Here is a 25,016-nt window from a genome sequence, read left to right on the forward strand (position 1 = left end):
TTTTATATTGGTTCAGATTGGACCTTTCAATGTAAGTTTGTATTTACCATACCTGTAGGATCCCCATGGAAGCTGTAAATGACTGTAGTAAACACTGCTACTACAGTGGTTGCTTCTAGCTTCTATGTCCCGTGCTGAGTGATGCCCTGTGTTGCTTGCTGAACAAAGGGGGTCACTTGCCTGTCACAGGCACCATACAGAGAACACTTTGCATTTACTCAGATAATGCAAAGTGTTGTCTCATTGGCCTTGGTGAAGATTGTCACATCATCACCCTACCTCTCTGCCTCGTCCAATCAGAGAACCCTTTACAATAATTGCTTCTGTGCAAGCAACCTTCTTTGATTGCAAGCACCTGCTTGGAACAGGACCCGGAAGCTAGTGGAGATCATTGTAATAATATACAAAAAAAAAAGTGTCAGCGGGTATACAACTGCTTTAAGCATCCCTAACAATGTTATGGCTTACCGTATATACTCGAGTATAAGCCGAGATTTTCAGCCTCTTTTTTGAGGCTGAAAGTGCCCCCCTCGGCTTATACTCGAGTCATCGCTGTCTGCCCGCTCGATCAGCGTGTCGAGCAGACAGACAGCGGCCATTCTATAATTCAAAAGCCGCGCCTCCGGCTCCGCCTTCGCCTGTGATAGGCGGAACACTGAATTTCCCAGCAGCCTGTGTTCCGCCTATCACGGACATCGTATCATCCTCGTACTACGGACGAGGATGATACGATGTCCGTGATAGGCGGAACACAGGCTGCTGGGAAATTCAGTGTTCCGCCTATCACAGGCGAAGGAGGAGGCGCGGCTTTTGAATTTTACAATGGCCGCCGAGGCGCCGACGAAGAGGGCACGGGACGGAGGCAAGGCAAGGCACGGCACGGCACGGCACGGCACGGGACGGAGGCAAGGAGGCAAGGCACGGGACGGAGGCTCGGGACAAAGGCTCGGGACACAGGTAGGCTGGACACACACACACACACACACACACACACACACACACACACACACACACACACACACACACACACACACACACACACGGATGGGTGGATGGATGGAGACACACACACGGATGGGTGGATGGATGGAGACACACACAGGGATGGGTGGATGGATGGAGACACACACAGGGATGGGTGGATGGATGGAGACACACACACACAGGGATGGATGGATGGACGGACACACAGGGATGGACGGACACACAGGGATGGACGGACACACACACAGGGATGGACAGGCATGTCTCACCCTCGGCTTATACACGAGTCAATAAGTTTGCCAGTTTTTTTGGGGGTAAATTGGGGGCCTCGGCTTATATTCGGGTCGGCCTATACTCGAGTATATACGGTATATTGTCACTGTAAAGTATGTAAAATGGTCTTTAGAGGATATATTGGCATGTAAATGTGGGCAGTACAGTGGCTTAGTGGTTAGCGCTTTCTCCTGGCAGCACTAGGGTTGTTGGTTTGGAATCCCAACCACGACACTACCTGCACAGAGTTTGCATGTTCTCCCTTTGCCTGTGTGGGTTTCCTCCGGGTATTCTGGTTTGCTCCCACACTCTAAAGATATGCCGGTAGGTTAATTGGCTCCTGTCTAAATTGGCCCTAGTATGTGTATGTATGAATTTGAGTTAGGGACCTTAGATTGTAAGATCCTTGAGAGTGGGACCGATTTTGAATGTATAAATAAATATGTAAAGCTCTGTGTAAATTGTCAACGCTATACAAGTACCTGTAATAGAAATGGTCCCAGGCGGCATAGCATGGAATGCTTTTGCCTGTTACGCTGGTTAGAGGCTGGACTGTGACCAGTAGGGGAAAAAAATAAATAAAAATACCCCAGCTGTAGGAGGTCAATGGAAGTAAAACATGTTACAGCCACAAGGGTCAGTGGTAGTGAAAAATTCCCAGATGTCAGTGGTTGGTTGGAGTTATAAATGCCATCATGTCAGTGGGAGGATTTGTGCCCCATCATTGGTGTCAGTGGGAGAAATGTAGTATGCCAGTATTGGTAATCGGTAGGTGTTATGGTGTCCCATCATTGGTGGTCAGTGGAAGTAATATATTGTCCCATCATTGGCGTTCAATGGGTGGAATGGTGTCCAATCAGTAGTGGTCAGTGGAAGGAATATAGTTCCCCATCTCTTGTGTTCAGTGTTTATACAGCAGAATATAGTTCCACATTATTGGTGTACAGTTGAAGGACTAGTGCACCATCGTTGGTGTTTAGATGCACTTACCATTGTGCAGACTCCATGTCATTGTGATGACATCACAGCTGAGAGTGTGCAGTTGCTATAAGGCAGACAATCGCTCCACACAATAGTGCCTGTGGTAGATTGCATTCCAGCACTTGGCATGTTCCAACACCTGCTGCCCACTCTGCAATCGGTAGCTCCCTGCCCTCCAGTTTGCAATGAGAAAATCCTGCAGACGGGCTCTCATTGCAGGGGCCAGGTTTACAGCAACCAGCTGGCCCTAAGCAGCTCACCAGCCATAATTTGGGGAGTGTTGTTTTATAGGAAGGGGCAGGCTGACAATGGAAAGGATTCTCAGATTTTACGATATGGGGTAATCTTGCTTTCTAAGGGGTATTAAGCTGACCAGACATATTACAGTCTGATTGTACAATCTTTTAGATTTGTCCACAACTATGTAGTGTGACTATCTTCATAATTGGATACAAATTAAATGGAGTGTCTAGGTAGGCCATCGCACTATGTAGCCCTTGGTATACAGTTGGACTGTAATATGCATGGGATGGGTTAGTTTTCATGTGATCTAAAAATTGTTCCGTTTTGGATTCTCAGATTTGCACAAGGTGGTTCTGGGACTGCGGAACATGTCGTCTGAGGCGGGACTGGCATCCTACGACTATGAGACACTGAAAGTCACAACACCAAAAGAGAACATCTTTCACGTGGAATTAAACCGTCCTGAGAAAAGAAATGCCATGAACAAAGCTTTCTGGAGGCAAGATAATATACACATCCTCTTCAGCAAGGCCACACTGCAGGCTGTGCTATTTTAGCAGGATTACTGTAGCCATGAAAATAAATAAGCAAGGACCGCTTACAAAATTATATGATCTGGTTGCTTGGTAGCACCCCTAGAAAACCAGGATAAGCCTCATTGCAATACATTGTTTTTAGACTTCTACAAGTTTATTTATGGCAGAAGAGCATTTGCAACCAATAACAACCAATCAGAAATCCTCTTTTGATTTGCTGTTTGTTCTAAGATGATGAATTTCAAATTTTGGTTTCCAAGAGAAGAATATCAGCATTGCCCCTAAGCCTAAGTTTAGCCAAAGTAAAAAAAAAAAAAGAAGGAAAATCAGATCAGCACAGGGGACGTAACTTACAGTTAGCATGATCGAAACCAGTGGCGGCTGGTGTGTTTTTTTTTGGGGGGGGGGGGGGGGGGCAAGTGGCAAACAACCAGCCACTCCCCCCCCCCCCCCCCCCCGCTGTTTGCCAGTCAGTCCGGCACACTTACCCCACTGTAGTTGGCAGCGAGTCCTCTCCTCCATGACAGCTTCCAGCTCCTCCCCTCCTCCTCGTATGCATCCAATTGGATCGCCTGTCCTTTCAGCCAATCGGGTGACCGGTCTCAAAACCCACTTCCTGATTGGCTGGGAAGAGGATCAGTGTTACAACAGCGAATATTGATTTGCTGTTGTAACACACCTGGGTGGGCTCGGGGCGCACTCTCTGCGACCCAAGCCCACCCTATATGGAAGTCTATTGGAGCGTCTGGCTCTAATCGGTGCTTCAAAAAAACAGCTCCTCCACATTGGAATCCGTGCGCCGGTGGCCTGAAAGGAGCCGGACACATGCATGGGGGGGGGGGTTCGGCGCCCTTAATGGACAGGCCTCACCTGATAGAAACATAGAAAAGTGAGGACAAAAAAAAAACTGAGTATACCGTTGAGTCTGCCCGTTTTTTTTTTTTTTTTTTTTTTTTTTTTCTCCTTTTTTCATGTCTGACTATAGATTTATGTTTATCCCAAGCATGTTTGAGGCAGTTTATTGTTGACTGTCTCACTACCTCTGTTGGTAGTTTATTCTAACCATCAACCACTGTTTCAGTAAAATAATACTTTCTAAGATCAGTTTTGAACTTTCCTCCAGTTAGTTTGAGGTTATGTTCTTGATTTTGGTTTCATATTGAAAAGACTGCCTTCCTGAACCTTATTCACCCCCTGGATGTATTTAAAGGTTTCAAGCATGTCTCCCCTTTCCCTTCTTTCCTCCAGACTGAACATATTAAGCTCCCCACATCTTTCATCGTTTTTGTTACCCATCTCTGGACTTGTTCTAGCTTATCAATATCTTTTTGTAAGTGAGGTATACAGAAACAGACACAGTATTCTAAATGGGGTATCACTAGAGATCTATATAGAGGAATCGGAACCTCCTTTCTCCTGCTGGTGATCCCTCTAGAGATGAATCCTAGAATTCTTTTGTTTTTTTCCCACGGCCTGGTCACACTGTTTGCTTTATACTCTCTCAGGGGATTATTTTTCTCTTGTGCGGATTGTTCTTGTTTTAGGAGAAATTTTCATCTTTCCTAACCCCCCCCCCCCATCTTTGACAAAACAGGTATGCACATCAGTTCTAGTTTAGAGTCAAGCCAGAGACAGGTAATTAGCATTTTTAAAAGGAGATCAGTAATTGCGGCTCGTATTTTTGTTTTCTCAAAACAGGTGTACCCTGAAGCCTTTTTGACTTTTCAGTCTATTGTCAGATATACCTCTTTCCATTTAAACAATAGGTCTGACTCTCACCTGAGAGTCTGTGCTACAATAACCATATAAAGACATGTTTTCATTCCAAACTATTTAATGCTTCTGTCTTCCTTGGCTTTCTGTATTTTACAAAACAATGGGATTGATTTACTAAAACTGGAGAGTGCAAAATCTAGCGTAGCTCTGCATAAAAACCACTCCGCTTCCAGCTTTTTTGTCAGAGCTTAATTGAACAAGCTGAAGTTAGTAGCTCATTGGCTACCATGCACAGCTGCATCAGATTTTGCGCACTCCAGTTTTAGTAAATCAAGTCCAGATTCTGCTTGATCAGCTCCTGCAGAAAATGGAATAAACGTTGTATTATTATTCTACAGTATTTATATCGTGCCAACAGTATGCACAGTGCTTTACAAAATAAAGGCAGTTTCAGTATCAGACAAGGGGGTTAGAAAGCCTCTGCTTATGAGAGCTTACAACCTAAAGAAGGGGAAGTGGTACAAAAAGTTGTAACTATGTCGGGAGAAGTTGTTCAAGAAAGTAAAATTCAGTTGTTAGCTAGAAGGTGGGATAGGATTTCCTGAAGAGATGTGTTTTCAGGGGTCACCTAAAAAAGCATAGTAGGAGATAACCAGACAGATTGGGGTAAGGAGTTTCAGAGGATATGAGAGGCTCTGGAGAAATCCTGGAGACATACGTGGGATGGGAAGGGAGCAGTTCTTGGGAGTACAGTTTGGTTGATATTTTGAGAGGAGTCTAGTGATATAGCTGGGCGCAGAGCTGTGGATGGCTTTGTAAGTTGCTAGTATGTTTGATTTTATTTGTTGGTCAATTGGAAGCCAGTGGAGGGATTGGCAGAGAGGAATGTCAGATGTAGTGGTTGGTAAGGTAATCGGTTAAGGTTGTAATTGGTATAGGCCAGAAGCCCTTATATGCATAGTGGTTCTGGGTTTGTGACGCAATATCATAGGGTCAGCATGGTAGCCAGACATTTACTTTCATTTATTCCCTGGTTTGTTGTGAAGCGGACTCAATAAGTCTGCGGTCACTTTTAAGCTATGGCAAATGTAGCACAATAGAAAATGGTCTAACTCTGATGAAACGGATCAATGAATATTATAATTCCTGAAATGCCAGATAATCTCTAAGGGATATGTGCTTTTCTTTCTTCTCACAGGGAGATGGTCCTCTGCTTCCGTGCCTTATCAGACGACACTAATTGTAGAGCAGTCGTTATTTCTGGTGCTGGTAAAATGTTCACGTCAGGTAAGTCAATCATTTATATAACAGTAAGGGGTTGATTTACTAAAACCAGAGAACACAAAATCTGGTGCAGCTCTGCATAGTAGCCAATCAGCTTCTAATTTCAGCAACAACAACAACCTGGAAGCTGATTGGTTTCTATGCAGAGCTGCACCAGAGATTGCACTCTCCAGTTTTGGTAAATCAACCCCTTTCTGACTCTCTTACCAAAACCATAAGAGGTTATCTGGCACAGGTAAGGGTCCTGGATTCTGGGGAAAAATTATCACAGGTTAGGCTTTTTTTACACGGGTTGTCCAAACATCAGGTCCCCCTGTCAGTTTTCAAGGCGGACCTCATCAGATCATCCATAGCTCCCTATGGAGTGGCGTGTGTCAGCAGACGTGTCTGCTGTTGCCTACTGGCATCTGATCCGATCCCGTCTACCAAAAACAGTGGATCAGATCGTATGACAGGCGAATGGAAACGGACAGGTGGTCCGTTTCTATCTGAAAGCCCTATAGAGAATAGCGTGCTGTGTCTGTGTCTGCTCTGCCTAGCAAAGTGGACACGGACCTGTCATCCGCCTGCTCAGCAGGGAGAATAGCCTTAGGTGGTTAGGTTAAAAACAAAACAAGCCATGAACATCAAACTAAATACATCTAAATAAATACTACTTAAAACATTTTCTCCTTGTTCCCAAACCAGGCACTGAGCAGCCTTTCAGTCTGGAATTTCACATTTGGAGCAAACTGCATTACCATCTCTCTCTCTGAGTGACCTGCTAACCTTATTCACTCCCCCTACCTTCTGTGATGCTGCAGCCTTCTCATCTCGGCTTTCTTATAATGTCCTTCAATTTCCTTAGTGGGCCATGGGAAGTGAATGTTACTTGTTACAAAACATACTGAGGTTGATGTACTTAAACTGGAGAGTGCAAAATCTGGTGAAGCTCTGCATAGAAACTAACCAGCTTCCAGGTTTTAGCACTGGTTCACACTGGTGCAGCTTTGAAGTCGCGCTACTTCAGCACTGATTTCATTGTGGTTTGCAACTTCATTTAACAGAAGTCTAATCAAGTTGCAATGAAATTGGTAAAAAATAGTACAGGAACCTTTTTCATAATCGCTGTGACATGAATCGCAGCGATATGTACAGTTTCAAATGGGGGCGCAAGTCACACCGGCGTGAACAAGGGCTTATTGTCAAAGCTTACTTGAACAAGCTGAAGTTAGAAGCTGATTGGCTACCATGCACAGGTGCACCAGATTTGTTCACACTCCAGTTCCAGTTTCAAATAGGGGTGCAAGTCACACCGGCGTGAACAAGGGCTTATTGTCAAAGCTTACTCGAACAAGCTGAAGTTAGAAGCTGATTGGCTACCATGCACAGCTGCACCAGATTTTTTTTTTCACACTCCAGTTTTAGTAAAGCAACTCCACTGTGTATTTACTGGCCATGTTTTCTTACAATGGGCCAACATGCAAGTTCACTGACAAATGTGGCAGGTCATATCTCCCACAGGAGGTGCTTTGCTTAGGAGGAATCAGAGGTAGAGTAGAAGTACAGGCACAATCTAGAGAGAGAGTGGGTGCTAATTTATATGTGTCACGCACCTCTGGCTCTCAAAGGAAACCAAGAGGGAGTCATGGCACTGTAACATCCGTATGCAGATTCTCGAGAGGAAAGTATTTTGAACAGTGAACCTATATTTTCAGGGTACTTATGTGCAGTCATTGCCATTATGGCAGCAACTGGTATTTTTATGGTTTAGACACAGTTTTGTTTTGGGGTTTGGATAAGTAGGGTAGTTAAAGGTTAGAGGAACTTCACTACCTCTGTACATTTTACCTTCCCCCTTGTGCCTTGTGCACTGGGATGTCCTCAAAAAAACATACTCACACATTCCTCAAATCTAGAGCTCCTTTGTCACATGCTGGGTCCTGCGCTGCCATCTAATTTTCTTATGTCATCAGGTGCCTGGCTGTCTTTCTGGTTCTTGCAGCTGGTCCCCTGATAACGCGGCATGGTGCACGTGCTATGTGGTGGAGACTGCCCGGGGCATACGCGGTGTGGTGGAGATTGCTATACTGCCATGCATAATGTGAGAAATATTGTTCCTATTATTTCTGGATCGATCTATAAAAGGTGTTTTTTTTTTTTTTTTTTTGTTTTTTTTTCACAAGATTCACAAATCTTTTGCGAAGAGTCACATTAAAAAAAAAAAAAAAATTCTATTGAACAATGTGTGAATTCTGGGTGTAAGTTATATAACTCTTTTGTGAAAACATTTACAATAGACCCCTAATATTGTGTTATAAAAACCATTAGATTATTTGTTTTGTTATTGTCTGTATACTTTTTAGCCCTGCTGGATCCTTCCATTCATATTTTTTGAGTCAGCACCTAGTCAGAAAAAACACTGACTGCTGATTGATGGACCCAAGGTGCATTGAGGCTGTAGGATGCGCACCAGGGCCCCACATGGTGTGTGTTTCAGTGCTAGGCATACTGTAAGCTTTTTTAAATGCAGAAATATACTTTAAATTTAGTATATAATTATTGGTAAGTTGTAAGTTACATTTTCTATGTTTATTCTTTACATAGGTATTGACCTTTCAGACCTTGCCAGTGATTTTTTACAACAAGAGGAAAGTGACACTGCAAGAATTGCCTGGAACGTGCGCAAGAAGATAAAAGATTATCAGGAATCCTTTAGTGCTATTGAGAAGGTATACATACGGATGGTAGTATATACAACTCATTCAGGGGGAGGAAGTAGGAGTTCATGGTGGTAATGTGGAACGGGGTAGTACGTTGGCTGATGATAGAGGAGAAGATGGGAACTGATGGTGAAGGGGTTGAGATAAGCAAAGAATGCATAAAGACTTCTTCTTGAGGCAATACAACACAGTGGGTACATGTAATCAGGGCTGGGATGAAACCGTGAATGGAAGATGTACAAAGAGTGGATTTTAATGGGAGTTTGGATGAAGATATGTGCAGGGGATGGGACTGAAGAGCAGAGGACAGCTGGGTTTGCCTTGTGGAGAGTTTAGAGAATGAAATTGGGACATATTAGATGAAGAGTGGTGGAGAATGGGGCCTTTGTAATGGAGAGAGCATCAACTGGACTAAATTGTGGATGAGAAGCAGTGGCTACATGGAGAATTCAATGTGCAGTACTAGATTGTAGGCGGGAAGGTTTAAAAGAGATTTTAGCAGAAGTAGATGAAAATGGGAGCAGATTGTGGTCAAGCGATCAGAAAAGAACCAGAAATCGCAGATTGTTTTGGGAAAATATGTTTGGGGTCAGGTAAGACGGCAACCTTCAGACTTCAGATGACTTTTGGCACAGGCAAGGTAAATAAAGCTAAGTTACCAGGCAAATGTACATTTTTAATTAATAAGATTGTGTAAATATAACACTACATTTTCAGATTAGTGCATAATTCCAGTCTTTACCGATTCTTGTCAGCCTTTATTGAAGGCTTGAAGTGTAATATCACTATAGACCAATTCCACGCAGACATTTTCTAGAAAAAGAACAATGCATTCTTTATTGAAAGGGGGTCTTCAGTTGAATGTTAACTCAACAGATTGTATCTTCTCGGTAAAGATGACATATGATGAGCTTTATAATACAGCCTCTGTCTGTGAACTTATATTTATTCATTCTTTATTGAAGGTTTTTATAGAAGCACTACATGGTGATACAGATTTAAAAAAGCACAGTGTATCCAAAATGCTTCAAATACAGCAGAGGTTTCCAAACTTTCTAAACAAAGCGCCAATTTACTTTTCCTCAGACTTTAGAGGGCCAATGGGAGTAGACAATATTCTTGCTTCAATGGGAGTAAATGATGCCCTGTTCTTTGTGTCAGTGGGAGGAATATCGCCCCTTCGTTGGTGTCAGTGGGAGGCATAGCGCCCCATCGTGGTGTCAGTGGGAGGAATAGCGTCCCATCTTTGGTGTCATTGGGAGCAATAGTGTTCCATGGTTGGTGTCAGGTGGAAGAAATAGTGCCCCTTCGTTGGTGTCAATGGGTGGAATAGTGCCCCTTCGTTGGTGTCAATGGGAGGAATAGTGCCCCTTCGTTGGTGTCAATGGGAGGAATATCGCCCCTTCGTTGGTGTCAGTGGGAGGAATATCGCCCCTTCGTTGGTGTCAGTGGGAGGAATATCGCCCCTTCGTTGGTGTCAGTGGGAGGAATATCGCCCCTTCGTTGGTGTCAGTGGGAGGAATATCGCCCCTTCGTTGGTCTCAGTGGGAGGAATATCGCCCCTTCGTTGGTCTCAGTGGGAGGAATATCGCCCCTTCGTTGGTGTCAGTGGGAGGAATATCGCCCCTTCGTTGGTGTCAGTGGGAGGAATATCGCCCCTTCGTTGGTGTCAGTGGGAGGAATATCGCCCCTTCGTTGGTGTCAGTGGGAGGAATATCGCCCCTTCGTTGGTGTCAGTGGGAGGAATATCGCCCCTTCGTTGGTGTCAGTGGGAGGAATATCGCCCCTTCGTTGGTGTCATATGGGAGGAATAGTGCCTTGCGTCAGTGGGAGGAAAAGTGTTTCGGGGACCAGATACGGATAAAGACATGCAAAGTGCTGCAGTTTGAAGACTACTGAAATACAGCCTGATAAGCACAGTAGAAGTACACTCAGACAGCTAAAGATACACAGTATGGAGTACACAGCAGGTACAGCTGCTTATTTAACAGAGGTAGTCAAACTTAAGACTGCAAAACTTTATAACTGGGGTTAGTGTTCAGATGGGAAACAGTGCCCTAAATGCTTTGGAGTATATACAGGTCCTTCTCAAAAAATTAGCATATTGTGATAAAGTTCATTATTTTCTGTAATGTACTGATAAACATTAGACTTTCATATATTTTAGATTCATTACACACAACTGAAGTAGTTCAAGCCTTTTCTTGTTTTAATATTGATGATTTTGGCATACAGCTCATGAAAACCCAAAATTCCTATCTCAAAAAATTAGCATATAATGAAAAGGTTCTCTAAACAAGCTATTAACCTAATCATCTGAATCAACTAATTAACTCTAAACACCTGCAAAAGATTCCTGAGGCTTTTAAAAACTCCCAGCCTGGTTCATTACTCAAAACCGCAATCATGGGTAAGACTGCCGACCTGACTGCTGTCCAGAAGGCCATCATTGACACCCTCAAGCAAGAGGGTAAGACACAGAAAGAAATTTCTGAACGAATAGGCTGTTCCCAGAGTGCTGTATCAAGGCACCTCAGTGGGAAGCCTGTGGGAAGGAAAAAGTGTGGCAGAAAACGCTGCACAACGAGAAGAGGTGACTGGACCCTAAAGAAGATTGTGGAGAAGGACCGATTCCAGACCTTGGAGGACCTGCGGAAGCAGTGGACTGAGTCTGGAGTAGAAACATCCAGAGCCACCGTGAACAGGCGTGTGCAGAAAATGGGCTACAGGTGCCGCATTCCCCAGGTCAAGCCACTTTTGAACCAGAAACAGCAGCAGAAGCACCTGACCTGGGCTACAGAGAAGCAGCACTGGACTGTTGCTCAGTGGTCCAAAGTACTTTTTTCGGATGAAAGCAAATTTTGCATGTCATTCGGAAATCAAGGTGCCAGAGTCTGGAGGAAGACTGGGGAGAGGGAAATGCCAAAATGCCTGAGGTCCAGTGTCAAGTACCCACAGTCAGTGATGGTCTGGGGTGCCATGTCAGCTGCTGGTGTTGGTCCTCTGTGTTTTATCAAGGGCAGGGTCAATGCAGCTAGCTATCAGGAGATTTTGGAGCACTTCATGCTTCCATCTGCTGAAAAGCTTTATGGAGATGAAGATTTCATTTTTCAGCATGACCTGGCACCTGCTCACAGTGCCAAAACCACTGGTAAATGGTTTACTGACCATGGTATTACTGTGCTCAATTGGCCTGCCAACTCTCCTGACCTGAACCCCATAGAGAATCTGTGGGATATTGGGAAGAGAAAGTTGAGAGACGCAAGGCCCAACACTCTGGATGAGCTTAAGGCCGCTATCGAAGCATCCTGGGCCTCCATAACACCTCAGCAGTGCCACAGGCTGGTTGCCTCCATGCCACGCCGCATTGAAGCAGTCATTTCTGCAAAAGGATTCCCGACCAAGTATTGAGTGCATATCTGAACATAATTATTTGAAGGTTGACTTTTTTTGTATTAAAAACACTTTTCTTTTATTGGTCGGATGAAATATGCTAATTTTTTGAGATAGGATTTTTGGGTTTTCAGGAGCTGTATGCCAAAATCATCAATATTAAAACAAGAAAAGGCTTGAACTACTTCAGTTGTGTGTAATGAATCTAAAATATATGAAAGTCTAATGTTTATCAGTACATTACAGAAAATAATGAACTTTATCACAATATGCTAATTTTTTGAGAAGGACCTGTATTCCCAAAAAAGCTGATTTTTATTTTTTATTTTTATTTTTTATTTTTTGGGCACTTGTAGAGGGAAATGGTTTGCAGGAAGCAAACAGTGAGCAGAATGGGTAAAAGGGAAGAGGAGATTGTATAAAATGACAAAAAAATATGAAGGCCGGAAGTAGGCCCATTTGGGCTCACCAACGTCTGAGGTAACAGCAGGAGATAGTGGGTGTCAGTAGCAGGCGGAGGGGAATATATAAAGTACCAGGGGGTAGGGTGGGTGGGTGGGGTTGACAAAGGAGGCTCCAGAGTGGGGGTTACAGGGGGCCTTGATGGGAGTAGAAAGAAATGGAGGTAGGGGCAAAAATAAAAGAGTTGGTGTTGGGCTCAGAGCTATGGGGGAAGGCCCTGTATTGTCAGAGTTTCAGAATAATCTGAACTCTGGGGAGGAGGAGAACTCTAATCAACTAAGCTGGATTTTCATGTTCATGCTCTTGGTAAGGGAGCTAGAAAGTTCTTCCATGGTTTTATTTTCGCCCTATCCAGCCAGTATTTTAACACTTGGGTATGGTGGGGATGGAGGGACAGGGTGAGGGGTTCTTTCCAAATAGCTAGTATACAAGTACAGGCAGCATTAACTATATGGACTATGACTGAAATTTGATAAGATTTTAAGGGAATGGCATTATGGTAAAGCACAAAAATGTCTGTTTGGATATTAGAAAGTCTGTACATTTCTGGGTGGTAGTATGTATCTGATCCCAGACGTGACTTAATTTGGGACAGGACCAGAAGATATGCAGGAGGTGTCCTGGAGAGAAGCCACAGTGCCAACATTCCTCGGGAAAATTGGGAAACGCGGAATGCAGTACTAGAGGTGTGCTGTACCGACTGTTCATGAGTTATTTTCTGAATCCTGATATCTATAATTTATGGATGACTTAAAAGATAATGTGAGGAATTTAGATTGCCCCTCCAGAGTAAACTATATACATGGGTCTTGTCACTATTTATTATTAAAGGGAGAGGAAGGTCCCTGTCGGCTTAGAGGAGTTTATAGCTGAATGAAGCAGTGTGTTTAGCCGGGCCAGATTGTATGCATTCCTGTTAGAAAGTTGGTCAGTCAAAGGCAGAGGCTATGTGGAGCAAATGCATAAAATATGCAAGTTGTCTCAACCACCATTGTCCCAAGTGAGCCAGATCTGGGTCCATGGATAGATTGGCATACAGGGGTCAGCCTGTGCATTTCGTGAAGTTTAGAGTCCTGTATTTGCTTACAAATACTTAATCCCGAATGGCCAAAGGAGAGATTATTTCCATTAGTTTGGGGTGATTAGTGAGGGGTGTAGTGACACTCCTCATCTGCTAAAAGTAATTTGAACTATGGTCCATGTAGGCCAAATTTCTGAGTGACATTTGATGGTGGGAGAAGACAGTGTTTCTCACCAAAGAAGTACAGTGAGTGGGGCAAAGGAGAAGATTTTATTCCATAGAAACGTAGGAGGTTTTTTTTTCATCCCTACATCGTTCCTTATCATGGTAAGATGAAAGAGATCAATGTCCAAGAGGGACATGCCTCCTTCCTATTTGGCGAGACATAATATATTGTGTTACACCCTTACCAGTTTATTGGCTCAAATTAATTTTACAGTGCCCTGCAAAAGTATTCACCCCTATTGGCATTTGTGTTTTGTTGCCTCACAACCTGGAATTAACATGGATTGTTTGAGGATTTGCATCATTTAATTTACAGAACATACACACAACTTTGAAGATTTTTTTATTTTAATTTTTTTATTGTGAAACGAACAACAAATAGGACAAAATAACAGAAAAAGTCAATGTGCATAACTATTCACCCCCCTAAAGTCAATACTTTGTAGAGCCACCTTTTTGTGGCTATCACAGCTCCAAGTCACTTTGGATAGGTCTCTATGAGCTTGCCACATCTTACCACTGGGATTTTTGCCCATTCCGCCATGCAAAACTGCTCCAGGTCCTTCAAGTTGGATGGTTTGCACTTGTGGACAGCAATCTTTAAATTTGACCACATATTTTGTATTGGATGAGGTCTGGGCTTTAAATAGGCCATTCCAACACATTTACATGTTTTCTCCTTAAACCACTCAAGTGTTGCTTTAGCAGTGTGTTTGGGGTCATTGTCCTGCTGGAAGGTGAACCTCCGTCCTAGCCTCAAATGTCACACAGAGTGGTATAGGTTTTGCTCAAGAATATCCCTGTATTTAGCACCATCTATCTTTCCCTCAACTCCGACCTCTTTCCCAGTCCTGACTGCTGAAAAAAATCCCCACAGCACAATGCTGCCACCACCATGTTTCACTGTGGGGATGGTGTTCTTTGTGTGATGTGTTTGCCCCAGACATAGTGTTTTCTTTGGCCAAAAAGTTACATTTTAGTCTCATCAGACCAGAGCACCTTCCTCCATACATTTTGGGAGTCTCCCACATGCCTTTTCAGAAACTCAAAACGTGCCATTTTGTTTTTTGCTAAAAGTAATGTCTTTCTTCTGGCCACTTTGCCATGAAGCCCAACATATGGAGCGTACGGCTTATTGTCGTCCTATGTACAGATACTCCAGTCTCTGCTGTGGAACTCTGAAGCTCCTCCAGGGTTACCTTTTAGGTCTCTGTGCTGCCTCTCTGATTAATGCCCTCCTTGCCCGGTCCTTGAATTTTGGTGTGCAGCCGTCTCTTGGCATGTTTGCTGTGCCATGTTCTTTCCTTTTGGTTATGATATATTTGATGGTGCTCATAAGGATCATCAAAGATTTGGATTTTTTTTTTTTATAACCTAACCCTGACTTGTATTTCTCAACAACATTGCCCCTTGTTTGGAGAGTCCCTTGGTCTTCATGGCAGTGTTTGGTTAGTGGTGTCTCTTGCTTAGGTGTTGCAGCCTCTGGGGCCTTTCAAAAGGGTGTGTATATGTAATGACAGATCATGTGACACTTAGATTGCACACAGGTGGACATCATTTCACTAATTATGTGACTTCGCTGAGAGAGCGCTGGGTATCATACAATGATTTCTATGATATGGAATTGGGAAGATGGTTATGCATTTTCAGATAACTATAGATTGCTTAGACTGTACCAAATACTGTTGTGCATTGATTGTATACCTGCGCAATTATACCTTGTAGTGCCCTTAGGTTCTCATCAATAACCTTTTTGTTGATTGATTTGATTTGTTGACTTCTGAAGGTAATGGGTTGCACCAGAGCTTTTTTTTTTTTTTTCAAATATTAATTTTTATTAATTTTCAAACAATGCCCAACATGGGCATGGACATAACATATAACATAGAAGTGGGATACACAAAGGGGAAGGGAGGGAAAGGGAAATACATATTAAATATATTACCGAAAGCAAGAGGAAGGTAGGTATACAGTACACACTTACATGGCATACTAATCATAGCTCTATGGAAGACCGAATTCAATCTGCCATCTGGTGATTACCGCTTATCCAAGCATAAAATCTCCATTAAGAAGCCAGAAGTGTATCCAAGAGCCTAAGTCCGTTCAGTTCCCTCATCTCTTGCCCTCGTCAGAATCTCAGTACCCCGGCAAAAACCCAGTGCCAGAGGGGAGAGGCCATCGGGAATGGGGGAAAGGGACATGGAAGGGGAGATGATGAGGGAAAGGGAGGGAGGGGGGGGAAGAGAAAAAAAAAAAGGGGGGGAGAGGGGGGGGGGGAATTCTGGTTGAATCAGGACTGCCCCGACCCATACGTAGTCTATAACGCTGACCATATTACACGGTCCTTAAGGATACTCCTTCGGATGAGAATATGAACTGGTGCCAGAGTGCCCATGTTTTCCTAAATTTTTCCTGCTGTTGCCTCCCCGTAAGCACCAGGTCTTCCAATTTACTAACGTCCTCCACCCTACGAATCCAGGACGCCACCGATGGAGGGGTCTGGCTTTTCCATTGGAGTGGTATACATGCTCTAGCAGCATTTACTAGGTGACATAGGATGGATTTTTTGTATCTTTTAGCGGACATGGTATTTACATGCAGTAGGAAGAAAGCCGGGTCATTGGGGACATTGTATTCCGTAAACTTTTGAATCACGGTCCTGACCGTGGACCAAAAATGAGACAACTTCGAACATGACCAAAATATATGTAACAACGTGCCCTGCTCTTGTCCACATCTCCAACAAAGCGCAGAGACGCTCGGATAGAAGGAGTGTAGAGCCTGAGGGGTTAAGTACCATCTCGTTAGGAGTTTATAGTTAGTTTTCCTGTATGTTCGTGCAGATGGTAGACTTTAGGGCCAATGTTAGAATACTTTGAGTCTGGCTCGGAGTAAATTTACAGTTCAGTTCCCCCTCCCATTTTGTCAGGAAGGTCAAATGGGCGTCGTCCATGGGTGTGATAAGAAGGTTGTACATTGTGGACAGTGTTCGCGGAAGCACCCCGGTACCAGAGCAGTATTCCTCAAAGTCGGTCAACGATTCGTCAAATCGCAGGGGGTTCTGGAGAGCCCTAAGAAAGTGTCTAAGTTGGACCGCGGTCCAAAAGGCTAGTTTATAGGGTCCCGATGTGTTACAGAGCGTCTCTATGGACGGCCAGTCCCCATGCGCCCGGAAGTGTCGTGCTTGTGTGCACTGTCTACTGGACATGGCCTGCAAAAGTTGGGTGTCTAGCCCTGGAGAGAATTGCGGGTTCCCTATAATAGGATATAGCGGAGAAGTAGGTGTGGACAGTGACTCTTTTGAGTATAGCTGTGATCCCACCCGGAGGGTCGTCCCCATCAGGGGATGCCTCTTCATATGGGCTGGGAGATGCTTATAACACCAGGCAGCTCCCCGTAGTGGCACCTGCGTCTGGGCCTGTTCCAGACGTATCGCACCAGAGCTTTTTATGGGCTTCATAACTAGGGGGGTGAATACATACGCACATGCCAATTTATAATTTTTTTTTTTTTTTTTTTTCTGAAAAATAGTTTTATGTATATATTTTTCAAATTTTACTTCATGAACTTAGACTATTGTGTTCTGATCCATCATATATAATTCAGATAAAAAAAAAACATTGAACTAAAAGCTGTAATGTAACAAAATAGGAGAGAAAGGGGAAGTTAAGGATAAGGGCTTGGGTGTGATATCCTTGGGGAGGTGGATTCCCAGTTAGATTGATTGGCTCACTTGAAGGGAAAGTTGTGTAGAACCCTGGCCAATGTGATCTTTGGGAGAAGTACAAGGCTTCTAACATCTGGTGGTTAATGTAAAGATTCGACAGAGCCCTGTATTTCTTGCATGCTGAAAGTTGGTGAGGAATGAACCCGCCTGGAAAGGTTAGTAAGAATAGAAGGTTATCTGCATAAGCAATGACTTTATGTTGGTGGGGGGGCATATGGACACCAGAAATATCATAGCTGGCCCCTATCATGCAGTGAAATAGTTCCTGTGTTAGTATTAAAATTGGGGATAGGGGGCAGCCCTGGCGTGTACAATTTAGCTTTGGAGAACGCCACAGAAGGTGGTTCCATTTATCTGCACTTTGCAGAGGAGAATGAGCGTAGTGACTGTATCTATGAGAGAGTGTGAAGACCCAAGTTTGGACTCCTGAATAAAGTGTACCGTATATACTCGAATATAGGCCGACCCGAATATAAGCCGAGGCCCCCAATTTACCCCCAAAAAACTGGAAAACTTATTGACTCGTGTATAAGCCGAGGGTGAGACATGGCTGTCCATCCCTGTGTGTGTGTCCGTCCATCCATCCCTGTGTGTGTGTCCGTCCATCCATCCCTGTATGTGTGTCCATCCATCCATCCATCCCTGTGTGTGTGTCCGTCCATCCATCCCTGTGTGTGTGTCCATCCATCCATCCATCCCTGTGTGTGTGTGTGTGTGTGTGTGTCCATCCACTCCTGAGATTTTACACGGTTTTACCATATAGCGCAGACAGACTGGTGACCTGACATATATGTGTTGTAGTTAAGAAATACAGATAGGTCAACTTCCTGCCCTTAGCCTGTAAAAGGATTGTACAAAAAGCTGTAATAGTTCACGGTTCCTCCTGTTTTCTCCTCATCATATTTCTTTTCAGCACATGTACTGCTCACAACTCATTGGCTCTTAGTTCTACCCTTTCCTGTATCAGTCTGCAGTGCTGGGGACCACAAAATACCAATATCATGACCAATGCATGTACTTGCACATTGGTTGCATTTAAAAATACATCCATCCCTGTGTGTGTGTCCGTGCAGCCTTGTGTGTGTGTGTGTCCAGCCTACCTGTGTCCCGAGCCTCCTCCGTCCCGTGCCTCCTCCGTCCCGTGCCTCCTCCGTCCCGTGTCGTGCCGATGGATCGCCGCTCTTCTCGGCGGCCATTCTACAATTCAAAAGCCGCGCCTCCGCCTCCGCCTGTGATAGGCGGAACACTCAATTTCCCAGCAGCCTGTGTTCCGCCTATCACGGACATCCTCTCATCGTCGTCCGTAGTATGAGAATGAGCGGATGTCCGTGATAGGCGGAACACTGACTGCTGGGAAATTCAGTGTTCCGCCTATCACAGGCGGAGGTGGAGAAGGAGGCGCGGCTTTTGAATTTTAATGTCCGCCGTCTGTCTGCTCGATACGCTGATCGAGCAGTCAGACAGCGGTGACTCGAGTATAAGCCGAGGGGGCACTTTCAGCCTCAAAAAAGAGGCTGAAAATCTCGGCTTATACTCGAGTATATACGGTAAGCAAGAGCAGTCAGCCCCTTTCTCTGAATCAGTGGAAAACAAAATACAAGGGGTGGCCCTCGGCAGGGCCAATTGGACAGCATTGAGCTTCTGAGTGGTATTATCTCTGGCTTCTCGAGTGCACATAAATACCCCTTGGTCTGGGTAGATGAAGTGTGGTAGCAAGCATTAGTATAGATTTTTTTTTTTTTTTTTCTTGAGAGTTTTGTATCTACAGTCAGTAAAGCGATAGAACCCATGACTCCTTTTAATACTTCAAGTTGTTCACATAAATATGGAGTGCATCAATATATAATATATGTCCATGCCAATCAATCTCTAACTTGATCCAGCAGCTGTATTAAATACCTCTTGATATTAACTATGATATTCATGGCATATACAGTGCTGTACATAAAATATGAAGTATAACTTTGTAACAATGAGAAAAGCCAAATGTTACATTGTTAAACTATTTTACCATAATAGCTCATAGAAAACTGCTTAATTCCTGAGCTCTGACATTTGAAAGAGGCATTCCTAATGGTTGTTTGTACTGTACATAGTGCTTAATTTTATTACCTGTATGTTTTAAATTGCAGTGTACTAAGCCGGTGATTGCTGCAATCCACAATGGGTGCATTGGAGGAGGTGAGACAGTGCACATTGCCATTTGACTAGATGAGATTTGTGTCTTGATGATTAATACTTTGTCTTCCATCAGGGATGAATCTCATCACTGCCTGTGACATCCGTTACTGCTCGCAGGATGCCTGGTTTCAAGTTAAGGTAAAGACATAGAAGGAATGACTTCCGTGGTATGGACTGCAAACTGAACTTTACTTTGAAATTTAGTAAACCTTTGCAATTTTATGCTGAATTGTTTTAATCCTTTGCAAGTTATAACCACCTATACATTTTCTATAGAACAATTTGAGAATTTGTAAACCTAGAGCACATTGTAAGAAATGGCAATATTCAAAGTCTGAGCTAGTATATTCATTCAGTCAAACTTTCTTTTCCTAAATATATATGAAGCTGGGAAACACCATGTTGTACCGAGTTACCTGCAAAGTATTTTTTTTTTTTTTTTTTTTTTTATCATGCACAATTGTAAAGGTTCTGTATTCATGCATATGACCCAATTTGCTCAATGCAGGATGGTTCGTCCATGCAGAGTAATGTTTTATAGGTCACTACATGTTCTTATAGCGAGGTTTCCCTGCTATAATTCCTAAACTCTGTTTTTGTCCCCCTGAGTGTTAGGTGTTTTAGCACTTTGTACTGCATTCTGCAGAATGTAAAATGATAAAGCTTTAACAATGAGAGTGGGAAGCCCTAGTAATAACCACAGCAGGTTTGCAGACCTGGGATTTCAGCATGGAGATCTCACTAAGAAAGTCCCCAAAAGATAAAAGAAACTTAAAGAGGAGCTGCACCTAAAAAAAAAAAAAAAAAAAAAAAAAAATATTAAAAGCCAGCAGCTACTAATATTGCAGCTGCTGACTTTTAATAATATCACACTTACCTGTCCCAGGTTCCAGCGATGTCGGCGGCAGATGACGAGCGATCGCTCGTCTCGCTGCAGCCACCGCCGCCATCCTATGTCAGGGAATCGGGAAGTGAAGCATGAGGGCTTCACTGCCCGGTCCCCTACGGCGCATGCGCGAGTCGCGCTGCGCTGGTTCCCTGCTGTGTCTCTGGGAACTGTGTGTTTCCCAGAACACAACGGGGGGGGCGGAGCGATGCGGGGGTCTGCGGCGGTCTGGCCGGAAGTGGGTGCAGTTACCTGGATTATCCAGGTAACTGCACCCCCTCCCCCCCGAAAGGTGCCGATTGTGGCACCGGAGGGGGGGAGGGATAATACTAGCGGAACTTCCCCTTTAGGGTGAAGAACCGCTTTAAAGTGGAGGGCCACCCCGAAAAAAATAAATAAATAAATATTAAAAATTTTAAAAAAATCAAAAAAAAAAAGAGAATTTATTTTTTATTTTTTTTTATTTTATTTTTTTTACTTACCAGAAATGCCTGTTGCTAGGCACATAATCCTAATCTTCCTCTTCCTCTTCCTTCGTCGCGTTGTCTTCTGGGTAATGGGTCGCGCTGTGTTCTGGGAACTGTGTGTCTCAGAACACAGAGCGTCCCATTCACAAAGCGCTGCGTGACTCGCGCATGCGCAGTAGGAAACGGGCAGTGAAGCCGTAAGGCTCCACTGCCTGTTTCCCTTAGAAGGAATGGCGGCGCTGGGACCCGAGGGACGGGTCGGCCTCGGGCGGCCGACATCGCGGGCGCCCTGGACAGGTAAGTGTGCTTATTAAGTCAGCAGCTGCAAACACTTTTTTAATTTTTTTTTTTTTTTTTTTTTTTTTTTTTTTACACGGCCCTTCTCTTTTTAAGCCTGGTACCCACCACCAGTTTCTTTTTCGTTCAACCTGCAAAACTGACAGCTCAGGTCAGAGACACTATACTAACAATCCGATATTAGTACAGCGGTCTCCCATGCTGTGCTATTGTGCTGTGCTATTGTGTTTTGACAGGGGAGCGGCCCCCCGCCATAGAACACTCCAGTCAGCGCCCTCAGCCATTGGCTGAGAGTGCTGATCAGGAGTCGGTCAATAGAAACCGCCGGCTGACATTCGGCCTGTGTGTACTAGGCTTTAGGCAGTTTAAAGGAACGCTGTTGACCAAAAAATAAAAGATAAAAAGTTGAAGAGCTACATTAGACTGACCAAAGAAACTTCAGCATTTGACACACTTTCATGTTCGTTAAACACCTATGCTCTGTGATTCCATCCACTGGCTGTTGGCTCAGTACTGCACTTGTTTCAATCTGGCCTGCCAGATCATTTCATGTGGCCCTCGCACCTCTATTGCAGCTGCTGCACCCCTCTCGTCTCAGCCCCCACCTTGTCTCAGCAGTCGTCCACAGAGAGGACTGGACTCCTCTGCCAGATCATTCCCTTCTCTGTAAAGTCGCACAGAGGCAGAACCTCAAATCCTCCTTCTCTCTGTGCAGCAGCAGCACCCCCTTGTTTCCGCCTCCTCTGGTCTCAGCATTCAGAAGATTCCAGCAGCTGACTCCAGCCCTCCACTGGTCTTCCTCCAGACCCTGCACTTTCTGCTTTCCAGCTCTGCCCCCAGCTTCTTCCTGGCAGCAGCACTAGGTAAGAAAGGTTCACTGTAATGCTGGACAGTCTTAACTCATGGGCCAACCAGGTACATGGGGGGGGGGGGGGCCTTGCAGTCCCCCTCAATTCCCCCTGGAAATCTCTCCAGCGCTCCCCTGAAACTTTGTAGGCGTTAAGGAAAAACAACCCATAACGGAGCATTAGCTTCTTGTGTGGGCGGGATGTGTACTTCTCCAATCACATGGGAGGAACAAGAGAGGAGGACATCGGGGATCGTAGCAGTACACATCCCACCCACACAAGCAGCAGCAGTGGTAAGATTGTGGCCGGATCCAGCGGGCTGCTGGGGTGGGATGCAGTGGCGGCCGGTGTTGTTTTTTTTGAGGGGGGGGCAGCAAACAAACACCCACCGGTGGCATGGTGGTCTGAAACTTACCACATCTAGATGGCAGGCTGTGGGCAGCGGCTCCGGGGTCCTCCAGCACGGCGGGTGGAGCCCATCTAGGCTCCTCCAGTGGCTTCCGCCATGCGTCTTCACTCTCTTCCTACTAAGTGCTAGGCATGCAATAGGATCGCCTGACGTTTTGGCCAATCGGTAATTGGGTCTCACAAACCCACCTCCCGATTGGCAGGGAGGAAATTTTATTTTGCGCCCCTAATGGATGGGCCGACACTGCACAGTACACAGTTTGAGTGTAATATTAAGAACTCCTCTTCCCCCATCAGATTCCATTACACACAGCTATGATGTGCACAGTGTAGAGCAGGCTACTGTAACTGAGCTGTTCTGACCATGGAACTGTACAGGTCAGAACTAAATACAGTAGCCAGCTATACACTCTATGCAGATAGTGGCTACTGGTATATGTAAGGGAATCAGATTTCAGCTCCAGTGTGTACTGGGTGGGGTACAAGAGATCTTAATGCCTGTATTCAGGCTTTGTACAGTGCAGAGATAGGAGACACAGCTAGGGAGGGAGATAGAGTAAAAAAAGAGAGGAGCAGTGTGTAGAGAGAGCAGTACAGTGTGTACAGGTTGTGAATATAACTTTGGGCAATTCTCTAGTTGTGTTTTTGTTTCTAATTGGACAAAAAGCCATGCCCAATACGTAGCATAATTTAGCCACACTGACTTATTGCTGTGACGTGTGTAGCGTGCTGCAGGAATCCATCTCCCTAGTAGCGGCCCCAGTGCAATACTTTGCCCAGGAGCTCATGATGCTATGAAGATGGCCCTGCTGTGATGTAAGGGAGGGTGGAAAGCTCTTGACATCTATTGTACGCGAGGGTGGGGTGCTCTGGACATCTTGTTTTACAGATAAAACAATAATGCTGCAATGTCTGCAATGAAATTGAGTTTGACACCCCTGCAATACTGTGTCTTTGTAGTGCTGTAGTAACATAATGACCGGTGAGTGAAATCTCAGTGCGCAGTGGTGGTGAAAGTCAGGATCAAACACAGAATTGTCGGATGCCAGAGATTGCCAACATAGCTCTTCAACAGAGTATTATAACTCTCTTCTTTTGCAGGTTTTTTTTGTTTTTGTTTTTTCAGCATTAACTAAAAACTGAAACATACATTTTGGGTAGACTGTTTTTCATTTTTACAGCAGCCTCAAAGTGAGATGATCATATTGCAGGGGCTAAAGGAGTGAGACTGAGCGAGAGCCAAGCAGTTATGTTTGACTGTATATGGGGCATATACTATTAATTTTTATTTTATTTTTTGTAAAATTGATAAGCAGGTATGTTGAAGCAAACTTTTTTTGCTGAATAGATATATAACCTTTTCTTTATCATACATCACGGAACACAGAGCAACCATAATAATGACTATATGGATTATACGCCACCTACTGGTGGATGGACTCTGAGAGATAGACAAACAAGACGTTCACCCCTATATAACACCTCCTACACAGGAAGGACCTCCTGTTTTTTTCCGACAGGGTCTCTAAGGTGAAATGGTCATTGATGTGATACATGTGCTCTTGGAGGTCTGGATGGTTCTATTTAGAATCATGGACTTCATTCGGATCTGAAAAAGCTATCAGCCAAAATGGATTATACCGAGCCTCATTGGAAGGAGAGAAGATTCATCAAGGTTTGCCTGTAATGCGTCCTTATGGTGCTGGACCCTGCATAATGGAACCCTGTGCAGTGTTTGTTCTGACCAAGGTGCTTTCCCGCAGGGTGCTATACAGATCCAGGGGAGTGGACCCCACATTAAGGGGGCAGCAGTACCTGAAGGTCTTTTATGGCAAGTCTTACCGGGTGAAGATTGGACTTCTGTTATGTTCAGAGTCCTGCAGCAGGAATGGTAAATCTGCATTTTTGCATGTTATCTTTAAAAAAAAAAAAAGAAAAAAAAAAAATATATATATATATATATATATATATATATATATATATATATATATATATATATATATATATATATATATATATATACACACTGCATACTTACTGCTTAATGGCTCTCCATTGTCACCCGTTCTCTTCAACATTTACATTCGCCCACTCCTTCAAATCATCAGATCTCTGCTTCCACTCTTACGCTGACGACATGCAACTTTATCTCCGGATCAATGGAAAAAAAGATCACCAACAACAACTTGAAAACTGCCTCAAATCAATAGAGGACTGGATGACCACCAACTCCCTCCAGCTGAACCAATCAAAGACAGAGCTTCTTATCTTACACCCAAATCATAAGCCCGCAACCAAAACCTCCTGGTCTCCAACAACCGTCTTTGGGCAGACTATCTCCCCAAAGACCAAAGCGAAGAGTCTCGGGGTTATTTTAGA

The 25,016-nt window shown here is 44.2% G+C and overlaps 1 protein-coding gene across 3 annotated transcripts in view; it reads left to right on the forward strand.

The window, feature by feature from the left end:
- The window catches only part of ECH1 (enoyl-CoA hydratase 1), a 69,485-nt gene that overhangs the window by 5,149 nt on the left and 39,320 nt on the right, over positions 1-25,016 (forward strand). For all 3 annotated transcript variants that reach the window (XM_077480344.1, XM_077480335.1, XM_077480353.1), the window contains exons 2-6: positions 2,818-2,980; positions 5,932-6,020; positions 8,604-8,728; positions 19,683-19,731; positions 19,805-19,869. In XM_077480344.1, coding sequence (XP_077336470.1) covers positions 2,818-2,980; positions 5,932-6,020; positions 8,604-8,728; positions 19,683-19,731; positions 19,805-19,869 — 491 coding nt within the window. The remainder of the gene's footprint in view (positions 1-2,817; positions 2,981-5,931; positions 6,021-8,603; positions 8,729-19,682; positions 19,732-19,804; positions 19,870-25,016) is intronic.

Source organism: Lithobates pipiens, unplaced genomic scaffold (genome assembly GCF_037356315.1).
Source record: "Lithobates pipiens isolate NorthernLeopardFrog02 unplaced genomic scaffold, aLitPip1_a1.2 Scaffold_1, whole genome shotgun sequence".
Taxonomy (NCBI): Eukaryota; Metazoa; Chordata; class Amphibia; order Anura; family Ranidae; genus Lithobates; species Lithobates pipiens.